At 39.5% G+C, this 13966-nt stretch overlaps 1 protein-coding gene across 3 annotated transcripts in view; it reads left to right on the top strand.

Moving 5' to 3' along the window:
- shroom2a (shroom family member 2a) overlaps nt 1–13966 on the top strand; it is a 33624-nt gene that overhangs the window by 1037 nt on the left and 18621 nt on the right. For all 3 annotated transcript variants that reach the window (XM_069150770.1, XM_069150771.1, XM_069150772.1), the window contains exons 2-3: nt 1316–1526; nt 10121–10269. In XM_069150770.1, the coding sequence (XP_069006871.1) occupies nt 1320–1526; nt 10121–10269 (356 nt within the window). In that variant the 5' untranslated portion in view covers nt 1316–1319. The remainder of the gene's footprint in view (nt 1–1315; nt 1527–10120; nt 10270–13966) is intronic.

Genomic DNA, 13966 nt, shown 5'->3' on the forward strand with positions numbered 1-13966 from the left:
TTGATAATTTGCAACAATTTTACAGATTCATGCTCATGCTCTCTTTGTCCTTCACAGATTTGTTGTAATGATCAAGATGATGGGCAATTAGAGTTTGTTGTGTTGAAGAAATGGCGAAGCAGAGCAATCATTGCAAGTAACAACTTTGCTATGAGTTTGGAGCAGTAATAATAATATATATATTTGATTATTTGCTTGATCAAATGAATATAAACAGTATTCTCCATGAACTAAAATTTAGCTTAATTACAAACCACTCTTTTGTGTGTTAAATAGTAAAGTAGTGTATAGATCAGTGGATAAATCGTTTAGCTGTCACCGAATGTTTTAAATGTTTTTTTTTTAATGAAAAGTGACCAAATTTCTCTGATTCCAGCTTGTTAAATGTGAATATTTTCTGGTTCCTTTTTTCCTCCATGATGATAAACTGAATATTTTATGGTTGTGGACTGGGACAAAACAAGACGTTTCAGGCCCCACCTTGGGAAACACAGGGTGACATTTTTCACCATTTTTCTGTCAAGAATCAACATTGAAAATAATCATTAGTACAATCTATAAATGTTTTTATTAATTTATAGCTTCTATGTTGAAGGTGAATCGTCACGCATTAACAGACAGACAGTGACACAGCAATGATCTTAATCAGTGTTGGCTGATGAAAACCAAAACACAGGCCAGCCTAAAGCAGACTTCTCTTGTATCACATAGGTAGGTAGACGTGTGTGTTTGAAACAAAAACATCTGAACAGAAAATCTCAAGATGAGACAGGAAGTAACAGGATAAAGACAGTATTGACTATAAAGCATTTAATCAGCCAGTCTACGAATGAGTCTTTACCTCATTTTAGCTGTCTAGCCACTGACATGTGATCACTTTATTCATGAGTGTAAGTTGTTTTATTTTATTTAGCAGTTTATTTTTCAGGCTTGAGCAGGTCAGCAGTATAACATGAACCCAGACTGTGACGAGTGGAGACTGAAACTGATCAGTAAAGTTGTGATCATTTCTAAAATTCATCGTCACAATGCTGCTATGACCAGTGAAGATCTAGCTGTAGCTCTACCAGGCTGTTTATTCAGTGGATTTCAGTGGGAGGTACAGTTGAATGTCATCAGCGTAGCACAGAACAAAACGGGCTTTAAAGACAATGTGTCAGCGTTCAATACAGTGAATAGGAGACTGGGGCAGAACTTGAGCCTTTTAAATATAGTGCCATCTCTTAAACTTTAACTTATTGATTTTCGGAGAGGGGCTTCTTATGATGCGTTTACTGGACATGGTTTAATGCTCATTTCTTTATGTTTATCACAGTACAATGGATGCTGAGGGATATAAAGATGGCCTGCGCTGTACAGAAGCAGAGAGCCTTTGGCACGTGATGCAGAAATCAGGAGATGTGGATCAGAGGAGCAGAGATGTTGAGGCCTGGAAGCTGGTGGATGTGTTTCTTTCGGGAGGTGCGCCTTGGGGGTTTACGCTTAGAGGGGGACTGGAGCATCGGGAGCCTCTGCTCATAACAAAGGTAAGTCATTCAAACCAGTCTTTATATGTCAGAGATAGTTGAGAAGGGAGATGTTGTGTTGGAGTCTGCTGGTTGGAGAGCAGGACTTTCACTGCGTGCTGAAATGCATTTTATTAGACTTTTTTAGGCCATAGTAAAAGCTTATAATTTTTCCTTTTTGTAAATTGTCTGTTTCAATCTAAATATCTTCTGCACACATCGACGTGTTCAAACTCTCCAATACAATAAAATTTAATTGTCACATTGCACTCAATCTTTTCCATTGTTGACATTGTTTAGACTCACCAATTTAACAGCTGCAGGAATATGAGTCAGAGACGTGTATTTTTCTGTCTGTGTACAATTACATCAACATCAGCTACTCATTAGCTTCTCAAAGGAAGTCTCTACGATTGTCAAGATCCTCAACATCATTCGATGTGGAGGATGCCAAACAAATCATGATTTCAAATCAATTTCATGAGTCCTTTAACATGGTGGAGCAGGTGTTGGTGGCTCACAGTGTCAAACATTACTTTCTCTACTGTGTTTGCTCAAACCATCAGTTTTGGCAGTAGTTGCCCGGACCAGTCAAGACTATAATTTTAGTAGCTGCCGTCATCTAATGACAACAAAATGCTGAGTGTCGTGACATCTGAAAATTATCTGCTTATTATACATAGCAAACATGTTTCTGTGCATCACAAATAGAAGAAGATAAAATAAGGAGGAAGAGACAGGATCAAGTGATTTTAATATTTCAATATTACAAACAGACTGAGATCACTGATATGAGCCTGTTGTTTTCAGCCGTGCTAGTAGAAGTCAGTCAGTTTGAACTAGATTGTAACACCTCAACAACTACTTTAAACATTGCAAAAACATACTTTTATGGTGGTGCTGAAGGGAAATGTAGAGAGGAGAGTTGATGAAGATGTACCACTTGATAAACATTACACCTGCTAAACATTAGCAATATGAGCAAAATCATTATGAGCATGTTTTAGCTGAACTGTGCCAAAGTGCAGCCTCGATTAGCTGTTACTGTGGCTCTTTTTCTATTTCAGTCACTCATGCATTTGGACATGTAGCCTCTTTACAGAGAGTGTTAACCGTCTCTTTTCATGTATGATCTGTCGGTCCAAGCATGTTGCATAGCTCTGGTCATTTAACACATTTTGGCTGAATTTGTAATAAAGTCAGTGCTCAAAAATCTAAACATTAACCACAACATTCAATACAGCTCATAATTCTGCCATGGCTTTGTTTAATAGGCGTCGTCAGTCACCATGAGAGGTAGAGTACCTAACCACAGAGCAGCCCGATCAGCTGTGTAACCTCATTTCCCCGTTGACCATGTAATGATTTACTACCAAAGACCTTGCTCGTTAATTTCTCATGGTAAGATAGCAGCACCTGTTTGTCTGGCGCTGCGTTCCTGCTTGATTTTTCTTTTTCTGTTCGTCATTTCTGTATTGACCCAAATTGGCTCCAAAGTTCATCACAGATGGCCGAAACTCCACCATATGGGCCCAGAGCTACACAGTGAGGACCTCCGTCACCCCGTTACCGACGCTCGATGCAAACATGTGATTTAAATGACTAACATTCTGGCCATTTTAAGTCTTTAAGCTGTAAGATTAAATGGCTAGGTCACATTGCTGAATAGTGAGGGGGTGAACCATTTGCACAGCTTGACTTCTGCTTTTTATTGTTAATGTTTTGTCACTGAACGCTACATCTGCACTCCGAAGACCAACAAAAGTGGAGCTGTTTGGATCAGATGGTGAGATCTGACCTCCTTTAAAATCTTTTGACAACTTTCTAACTCTCACCTTTTCATCTGCATAATTACATTCCTTTGAAATAATATTTCATGGTTTTTCCGGAGTCTTCCTGGCTGGAACTAAGATATTTTTTTTTTATTTTTTTCAGTAATCTCATAAAGCAAATTAGTCATGGACTAGATTTAACACATATTAGTCAAGCTGACTTGAAATGCCTCAGAGTTTAGTTTTCTGTCACTTAGTCTGCGGCGTGTGTTATTAGATCTCACCTGGACATTTGCTTTCCCCTGCTTCTGCTCTAGGTTAAATTTCAGTTCGGAGGGTAGCTCGTGGTACCAGGAGCGGGGGAGGAGGAGGAATGCTGGAGCTTTGTTTGATTTTCAAAATGTTGTGAATTATCCGTGACAGCCTGAAGCCCGTAGGAATGGCATGATGGGATAAATTAAGTCGGGGTTAGTGATTCGTGCTCTTTTGGAGCTCCTCTGAGATTATAGCCGCTGATTTATAAAAGGTGTGTCATTGAATTATTTGTAAAACCAGATAAAGATGCAAGTAAACCTACTGTTCCCCTACTTTGCGGTTGATGGAAAAACAAATGTTTAAGGTCTCGTATTACCACCATTTGTCTGCCTAAGGACATAAATATGTGAACAGGCTGCTGACGTAGTTGTCCACTCAGTATAAACTGAGGTGCACTTTGCTCTTTATCTTCCCAATTTAAAATAAATAAATAAAGGTAAACATACTGGTGGCTGTTCTTGCACCTAAATGTCCTATTTCTGGAGAGCTGTTTTAACGTTTCTATCCTGCCTGAATGGGTACAAGAACAAAAATGCAGCAGCTACAATCTGCTCATAATATTTGTTCGGTTTGATCTGACCTGAAGCATTTTGTCCTGAACAGTAAAGCTCTGTATTTATTCTGCTCTTGAGAAAAATGTACGTAAACACTATGATATAGACAAATCAGATTACTTAACTGTTCAAATTTCTCCGTCTTACTGCCTAGTGATCAGAAATGTAACACAGCAGCACCCATGAGGATTTTCGAGTTAGTTTTCCGATATCTGCTTATACTTCAGCCGAAATGCACTTTACTATTTATCGCTTTAGAAATTAAAATCTTCCTCCTCCAACTAGAATTCGAATGGGTCTGCTTTTCTACGTGAAGGGTGAGCAGAGTTTGGTCTTGGCAAGGATGTCTGCATTTTATGCATTCATCCAAGGAACATGCGTGCCCCTTCGTCTGCCTAAATCAATACTTTTGTTGGCCGTTTTCTGTCTTCTATGCATTCTCTGAGGGCGCTCCGGTGAAGGATAATAAAAAAAGGGTCCACACTTTGATGACAGGTTCGGAGTATTGGTTTAAGAAATATCCTGGATCTAATTAAAATTCTTAACATTCCTCTCATAGCTCCGGTTATACTCAAGGTCTTCATGGACTTAAAGTCCTTCGTCTCAATAAACTTAAATAATCCTGTTTTACACAAGACAGCTGGGCATGCACCTCGTACATGTTTCCTCTGCCAGGATCACATTTTATATGGAAGAAAATATTGTTTGGTCTTGAAAAACCAGTACCAGACCCACTGCAATCAGGTCTTTATTCTTAACACGCTGTGATAAATCACCTGCAGGTAAACAGGTTTTACCAATTATTGAATCCTTTGTGTGGCAGCAGTTTGGCTGCGTTCGCTCGCCCCAGAATTGCTCAAATCCTTGGGCAAAGATTATTCACAGAAATGAGATGATGGTTCGTGTGCGGCAAAAGGCTTCATGACAGACCGTTGTTTTTGGAGGTATGGATGGGGAATGCTGGAGGGATTATTGATTAGCCTGAGAGGAAGGAACGAGACACCGTGTGCTCTTTGATGGAGCTGTTCGACCTTTACATTAGAAATAAAACACAGTTATTGTAAAGCTCCTTCAGTGTTACCTTAAAGTTTGGGACAAACCTCATGGTCTTATTTTAAAAATAGTTTTTTTTTTAGTCTCCTATGGGAAGCTGGAATTCCTTTTGTTTGATGGTAATTTTTTGCTGGAAAGCTTAAAGTTTCAACACACTCAGTTACAACTTTATGACGCCCACCTTCACCGTCCTACCTTCATGAAGGTTATTTGTTTCTCATTTATATCAGTGAGGCTGGAGCAAATAACAGAAACAACTCTGCATAATGTAATACGTGCCACAAACTGGATCCATCAAAATTATCATAAAGTTGAATCAACACTTCTGTAAGTTTGAGTAAAAACTGAACATTAATATGTTCACAGAGGCGGACATTATGAACTAATACCTGAGTGTATGTCTTACTGGAATCTCAGAAATAGGGCTGCTATGTTTACTGCTGGGAATGGTTTTCAACATTTTCAGATTTTGCACCGTTACAACAAGAATGCTGTTTGATACCCGACTTAAGTCAGGTTTTTAAACTGAAAATGAACCAGACTTGTCAAAGGTTTCCTTCTCTCTGAACACAAAATTCAGAACATTTCTGATGAAAGAATATGTACAATACAAATGTGATCAGGCTTTCCATTCCAGCTTTTTGTACTTGACAGTTTTTGAAACTCGGGTTGCACAGACACCCTTTTGTCAGAACTAAAAACGGTTTGAGGGAAAACCAGCCAATCGTGTGATAACATGGATGCATTTAAAACCCACTTTAAAGCAGCCATAAGCAATATATATATAATATACATAATTATCACCATGCAACTCTGTAGTTCCTTTCTGCTCATGTGTTTAAGCTTTTTTGAGCTCATATCTTTGGGGTCATTACTGGTGTGATTACCTCTCACTGCCATCAGTGTTGTTTTTGTTTACAGCTGGCAGCGGAGTTCAGTGAAAAAGCTGTAAAAAGCCTCCTTAAATGACCTAAACAGCAGCAGACAGTAAATGACTAGCTGGTGAACATTCAAAAGTTAAAGGGCATATGTCCCTTTAAAGTTGAGGAATAAATTTGTGTATTTCTTCCGTAAAATGAAGCCTTTATGCAAATGTAGGGATGCGTACAGCTCTCCGGCCCTCCCCCCATTCACCCCCGCCTACACACCCATTGTTCAGCAGCAGCCTGCGACCATGACGACTGTGAGGAGGTGTTCACAGGAAGCAGAGTGAGACTCTGCAGGGATGTTTTGATGCCACAGACTGGGAAGTACTCAGAGTACCATGTAGATGACATTGACTCAATGACTGACTGTACAACAGGATACATTAACTTCTCCTGAGGCTGTGTGTATGGGACGCAGCAGACTCTTCCTCTGGAGGAAGCATAGGTCCCGTAATGTGTGCAGCAAGATTAGTTGAGTTTCTTCTGTCAGTCTGTTGTTTCAACTGCGATTCTCTCTGCAGACATTTGTTGGTGCAGCAGAATCAGAGCCAATGACAGTAAGAAACAGTACGCTGACAAAGAAGTATCATGAAAGCAGGATATTTTACAATTTATTGCCAATCTGTATTGTCCAAAATGACATCAGCGAACTGAAACAGTAAATTCATTGGCGACGTTGGAGGTTGCAACCAGCTGAACACCCCTCATCTCACCCTTCCCTTCAAAGCGAATAAGAAAATCCACAGTAGCAATGAATCGTGCAAAAAAGTAATGCTGTAGAGCCGGTGTTTGGTTTGTCCCCTCTGGGACCCAGTAGAAACATGGTGGTGCAACATGATGCGCTCTGTGGAAGGAGAGATCTTAAGGGCTCATTCTAAGATAACGGAAAAATGATTCTTAGTTTCAGGTGATTATACACTAATGAAGACATAGATGGTGTATTATTTTATATTTCTGACAATAGATCCCACTAGTACATACATACTGACCCATTGATCCTGCCTATGGAGAGTGAGGCCAACAATAGATGCCACTAAAAGAGTCATGAACTGTATTGCAGATGTGCAGGTGAGCATGACCAAAGCTATGTTACAACCAAATATAATGATTTACTGCAAGAACTTGCAAATGTTTAAAATATGTTTCCGTCTACAGCAACATGGACAGATGGTAATAAACAAAACAAAAACTGCATGTTGTGCAAAAGTCAGCTGTGGGTAAGTTTGTTTTATGCGCTTGCTGGTGGCTTGTCAAACTACAGGGAACATTGTCAGTGATGTGTGCGTCTAAAAAAACGTACATAAAGTCTGCGTTTAGTACCGTCAGCAGAAAAGATACATTCCTTACCCTCGTTGCCACCACATCCTTCCTTTCATGACCCACAGAGGGACATCGGGCTATTTTTGAGGATACTGAGGAATCCAGGATGGCTGCAGTCGGACTGATTGTAGCCTGGAGGAAGATGGTAAACAAAGGCCACAGCATGGCTGATTGGGCTTCTGTGGTGAAAAATGTTTGGAAAAGCAGTGTGAACCTCCTGCCTTGATGTTGAATGAACACCAGCTTTATTTGCCCTTTTGTTTTCTTTTATGTTGCTCTGTGACACTGTTTGCTGTTATTCTTTATTTCTTCTGAAAATATATCTTTTGTATCTACTATATACACAGCAGGTTGTAGATAACAGTTGGTACTGTCATTAGATGGTTTTTGGACTGAGAACTTTGGCTGCACTATTTTCTCTCTTGTTACGTTTGCTTTCTCATTCTTTTCGTATAAATTGTACTTTTTCTGTCTTCTTATTCTGCGCTACTGACTGTACGTGCTCTCTGTTTTATGTAAAAATACTTCTTTAGGCAACCCAAAGGATTTTTCACAGCAGCCTGATGTGGCCTCAAACACTGTAATCCAGTGTACTACCTAAAGTGAAAGGCTTTACAATATCATCTAAAACATTATATTTTCTATGTGTCAAGATCATTTAAGCAATCAGAACCTCACCTAACTATTCTTTTAGATTTTTGACAACCAACATTATGCGACCCCTTACCACGAATTAAAGACCTTGTGTTAATGTTGCATAATCTAAAACTACTAATTTAGCAGTTGCTTTTCTGTTCCTCAGTTCAAATGAGTCAAACTGCTTTTTTTCTGGTGAGAATAGTTTTCCAGTTTCAGTAAACGTGCTGTGTTTTGTATCCATTTCAAACATTGTAACTCAGTCAATATAACAGGCTGTGACTCTTCACAAGAAACACTACCATATCAGGACCAGCTCAGGAATCTTGCCAGCCAGCATAAAAATGCCCAATCCAGCCCAGCTGAACTGTCTACTCCAGAAAAATGAAAAGAGGCTGCAGTGTGATTAGTGCTATGTGGGGCTCTGGTTCTCCATGCTGAGGATACAGGCCATATAAGACGTAATGGTCTGTAAACCTACACATACTTCTGCAGTTGAGTCATACAAGCCCCCCCTCTCACAGGTTGAGTGGAGAACTGATAATCAGCTGCAGAGCTTTGCGTTTGTGTGTTAATGTGCCAACTGCCAAGCGAGTTCTCGCTGCTTTTCTCTCCAGACCGAGCCATGCCGTCTTGCACCTCTCATATCTGACTTTCTGCATCAGAGTGAGGACAGCACTGACCTTAACGCGCGGTATTTCTGGCACTTCAGAGACCGAAGCTGGACTTTCTGTCAGTTTAATATCTTCTATCTCCAGTCAGCCTTCGTGTCAGTGTATCTCCTCCAGAGGTACATCATTACGAGGAGTTGCTGAGTTCAGAGCACTGTTCCTTTGTTCACTACACATCCCTTTGTGTTGTTCCAGGTGTCTGCCCTCAGACAAACACAGTGCTTTGTTTTTACATCATGCCACTGGCCTGGACAGCAGCTTTTTGAAGTATTTTTATAGCCTTTGATTCTCGTCTTTAGAAGCTGGCCTACCTGCTGTTAATAATGGTAAACAGTGTGGTGTGTCTTCTGTCACCGTTGCACTGTAAAATCAGAGTCCATGTCATCCAGAGACTAGTGGCTTTATGCTGCATTTTTCTTTGATGTTCAGCTTTTCTTGGTTTGAAAACCCAGCATCCATAAAGATTTGATAACTATGAATTTCACAATATTCAGCATTTACCTCTATTACAAAATTGGAAATTAAGTTTACGATGAGCATCAGTAACATCATTTTCTTTAATAAATGGTTTTGTAATACCAACAAAATAATAATTTAATAATCAATTACTCATTTCAATCAGCCACATGAAAAAATTCAGATGGGCATTTTTTTATTTTTAAAAATGTGTTTTGTTGTGCATTTCTCTGTGGACTGACCATTTTGACACTTTCACAGTATTGATTTAGCACCTAGATATGCTTTATAATTCAAAACAAAACTAAAACTTAAGTTTACAAAATTTGTGATCTTAAATCTTTCCCAACACAGCAGCAGGAGCCTCGTGGCCTTAACAAGTCTCATGGCACGCACGTTTAAACTGTATATTCTCTACAGAATAAGTTTGCAGGCATTCTTGTAAATACAAATAATTTGCATAATGTAAATTAAAGAAACAATCCATTTTGACATTTTGGTATTGTCCACGTTTCCGGTGGCAGATGTACATGAAGGTAGTTTGATGTCGTGTAGCTTCTTCGATATCCCCACACCTTTCACTGAGCAAACACAGTACGTCATCAGGATGTTGTCAATTCAAACTAAATATTGGCGCTCACTGCCAGCTAACTGCTTAGACAACATCATTATTTCAACTGTTAGCATTTCATATCTTTCTCTTCTGTAGAGTGTCCTGAGTTTAATTCAAGCGGCCGGTGAATGGGTGTTATGGGAACAAAATAGAATGAAAGAACTTTTGAGAGAAAGCAACCGAAAGAAGTACTGATATGGTTTAAGATTGCTAAAATGTTAAATATCGTGGCTCGTCGCTTGCAGCAAAAGTTGGTATTCTGAAATATTTAGGTATCATCTGCTGTGTTTGTGTTCCAGGTTGAGGAGGGCAGCAAGGCTGCAGCTGTAAGTCTCCAGGTGGGAGACGAGCTTGTCAACATCAACGAGATTCCCCTGAGTGGCTTCAGACAGGAGGCAATCTGCCTGGTGAAAGGCTCCCACAAGACCCTCAGTCTGGTGGTGAAAAGGTAGGTAACCAATCCCCACTCTTCTCCTCCTGCATCTGCTGCTGTCACCTCCCCCTTAGCCCTAACAGGTCACCGTGGTAACCTCTCCAACAAACCAAGGTGATGGAGGAGTGGAGACGGGAGAGCCTGGCCCTCGTGGCTGTTTGTCTGTAGCTCTGCGTTGTCACTGTTGATTTCTTGGGAGCTGGATGGTCCTGTTCTGCCAGGTTGTTTTGTGCTGTTGTCATCAAGACTTCACGGCTTGAGACAGTTTTTCATGACGACAAAGTTGAAAGGAGGAAGAAAAAGGTTTTGGATGACATCATTGTAACTGTTAAATCCCCTGGAGGCAGGTGTGACAGGGACACACAAGGGGAAGTTATTATGCAAACAACGCTACATGACGCTGAGATTTAAATAAACAAAAACATTTTTATCAGTTGAGCACATCTCGTCGTCAGTTGCTCTCACACCTCGATGATAAGGCATATCTCGTTTGCATTGTTTTCTCTTATAGCAACACTTATACCACACTTCTTACCCTTTATTCTAAAGAAACAGTAAACCCACAACAAATAATTACATTCACTCTTTTTGTCAAAACCCGTCCTTGTGACTTATTGACTTCATTGGATTGTTTAGTGTTGATATGTTGTTTAACTGATGAATCATTTGTCAACTAGAGGTCTTACAATCGGCCTCATTGTGCGTGAAACACTAGTCTCATTGTCCCTCTTTTCTGTCTGTCTTTCTTCTGTATTGTATCATAATCATAACGTAATCCCTGAACAAATTCTACCGTACAAGGAAGTCAATTCACCATTTATCTCTCCACAAGGACGAGGCTGTGAATCTCACTTATTGTGTTTTATTCTCAATAGACATGTTTATCTTGCAGTGGGATCTGGAAACAAGGACGTTTCGCGATCTGTAACAATCTGTTTTCATTTGACCAACGTATGCTGTTATAAATATCATGCAAGAGTACACATAAACTCACAAACATCACAAATGTGTGTATACTTAGTCATTTTATTTTGGGAGAATTTAAAGGACCTAAAAATGTATTTTCCTTGTCAGCTTCTTACTTGGTTTCCCACATGAACACATTTTTTTCTGCCAGATTTAAAACTCTTCGTTATAGTTATTTTACCTGAGAGAGTGTTTGTATCTGTATAATTGCTTTTCTCAGGAGACTCTTGACAGACAACTATGACCTGCAAGAGCAGGTCAAGTGACCATACAACAGCCGAGTTAGCATTTGAACTTCTTCTGCAGCTACTTTGAGTGCTATTCAAATCTGTAATTATGTTATGTTATATAATAGCTTATATATATAGTCATTTTTCGGAGGGCGTATGTTAGTTATTTAGCCATATTTGTAATGTTATATTTGGAGCAAATTTGTCTTTTAAGGCCCAATTTGGTTTAATAGGGTTTGTAGTATAAGTAGTGAGGCAACTAAATGAAACTGCACAGTAACTTAATAAAGTTTTAGGGCCTTCAGCTTCCTCCATTAGTCACATGATCTGCTCCTTGCAGGTCTCCCCTGTCCGTTCAGAGTATACCCCTTGTTTAAAGTGGGCAAGGCTCAGTTGGAAGATGTGATGTCATATGTTTCGCTGCACCAATCAAGAGTTCAGCGTAATTTCAATCCCTATATGATGACCACACCACTGCCAGTCAAATCTAAACTAAATTATACCTTTAATTATTATATTGATACTTAAACATAACGTTACGTTGTTGGGGGTTTAACCAGTATCAGTCATCACATCTTTCTGATTTGATTAGATCACACTGAAGTGGCTAAGACGGTGTGGACCACCCGCATCACACCCACTATTTTCGCACCTGCATTTCTACAGAAAGGTGGAGATATTAATGTGTAGTCACGGATATTTGCTTTATGAGAACGCTTCTTGGTTCAAAATGAGTCACAAACATTTTAGAGGAAAAGAAAAGGAAGAAAAGACCTGTGAAAGTTTGTGGTTCATTAGTTAATTTTGTGGTAACGGTTTGAAGGATGGGTACGCATCACAACAAACTATGACCTTTAAAATGATTATAAAGCTGCGTTAATACCTCTTGACTGCAGACCGTTTATATTATACATTAGCATATTTACTAAAGTAGTTACGAGTGTGCTTTGAGTGAAATATCTTGAGTGGATTTATTTTTTTTGGAGAAATTAGACAAGTAATCAACTGAAAATGGGATCACATGCAGTAACAATATTTTATATATAATATATTAATATTTCTAAGTGTTGTGGCTAATTACTTTCTTGCTAGCTAGCCAGCTGAAGTGTCTGTTTTCACATTATTTGTGTATTTTCCCTTTTTTAAACAGAGTAAATTGTGACTAGATTGAGCTACAGAAGAGCAGCCGGGATCAGTAAAGGATCTGGAGATTGTCATTTTAGTATGCTGGGGACTCTAAATGGAGAAAGACATTTCCTTACAAGGACAAGTCTTATTGTTCATAATGCGTTTTACACAGACTTTCTGTCCCCCGGGACTCGTAGTTCCTTCTGCTCATCTGTGTTGAAGAATTTGTTTTGTTCGGTCCGTCTCAAATAGCATCTCCACTCACTCATTTTCCAAGGCCACAATAACAAGTCTGTGTCTGATTTAGAATACAGCAGAGTGATAGTTGTTCATTACTGAACCCCAAAGCTTCAATTCCAGCACCATTTCTTCTGCTTTCAATCCAACTCCTGTCTGCATGTCGAGAAGAAAACCGGTGCTGGGGTTTGGAAGTGTTTTCCAACTTTCTCCACTACTACCCGTCCCCACACGGAGCTCTGATGTTTGCTTAGAGCTTCATCTGTGCCTGTGCATGTCAGGGATAATGGTGGATCGCTGAGCGGAGATCAGAAAGCTGTCCGAACTTGCTCTTGTGTACAGGTGTGGTCTCCTCACAGGCTGCAGAAGGGAGGAGCTTGATTTAGCCAGTCATGAATTTTTGCATGTAGTGACTAATGGGAGACAGTCGGTGTAATGTCATATGGAAGAGGGGCAGAGGAGAGGCTTGTCACGCGTCACATAGAGAACACATAGGTGTGGTTATGTGTGGGAAAGCATGTTGTCACCTTTGCACATGCCTCAACAAAACTACAGTTCACTCTGTGCTGCAGCTCCTGCATGTCAAATGAAGAAGTATAGGTTTTACAGATAATTGCATTTTGGACAATAAATCTGTCTGTGCATTAAAAACTAAATCAGGGTGTTAGCTGTGGCTAAATTGCACATTTCATGCACAATTTGTGTAAAACAACTTTAACTACTGCATATAAACACGGCAACGCAACTCAACTCAGATTTATTTATATACCACCTTTCATACAACAATGAATCCTAAAGTGCTTCACAGAGCAAGAAAAAAAGAAACTTAATAATTGTTTCACATGACCACATTACATTTGAATGCATTCCAGCTTGTTATTGTTGACTGAGTGAAATCCAAAAGTTTTATTTTTGTTAATGTGGCAAATGAGTAGCTAGTAATGTGTCACCAAACTGTAAATGGCTGACACTTCTCTTTGGATCAGCTCTACAACTGTAACTTTCCTGAAAAAAAGAAAACGGTTTGACACCTGGAGCTCACAGAAACAGACAATTTGAAGCACTGATGGATGCCCCGTGTTGTCTTAAAAGGTTGTGAAGCACACAAAAGTTAAACTCTTTTTCCAGAATGTGTTCACATTATTTTGTTT

This window comes from Embiotoca jacksoni, unplaced genomic scaffold (assembly GCF_022577435.1).
Source record: "Embiotoca jacksoni isolate LCO1_2020_lvr unplaced genomic scaffold, fEmbJac1.0.p SCAF_16, whole genome shotgun sequence".
Lineage (NCBI taxonomy): Eukaryota > Metazoa > Chordata > Actinopteri > Embiotocidae > Embiotoca > Embiotoca jacksoni.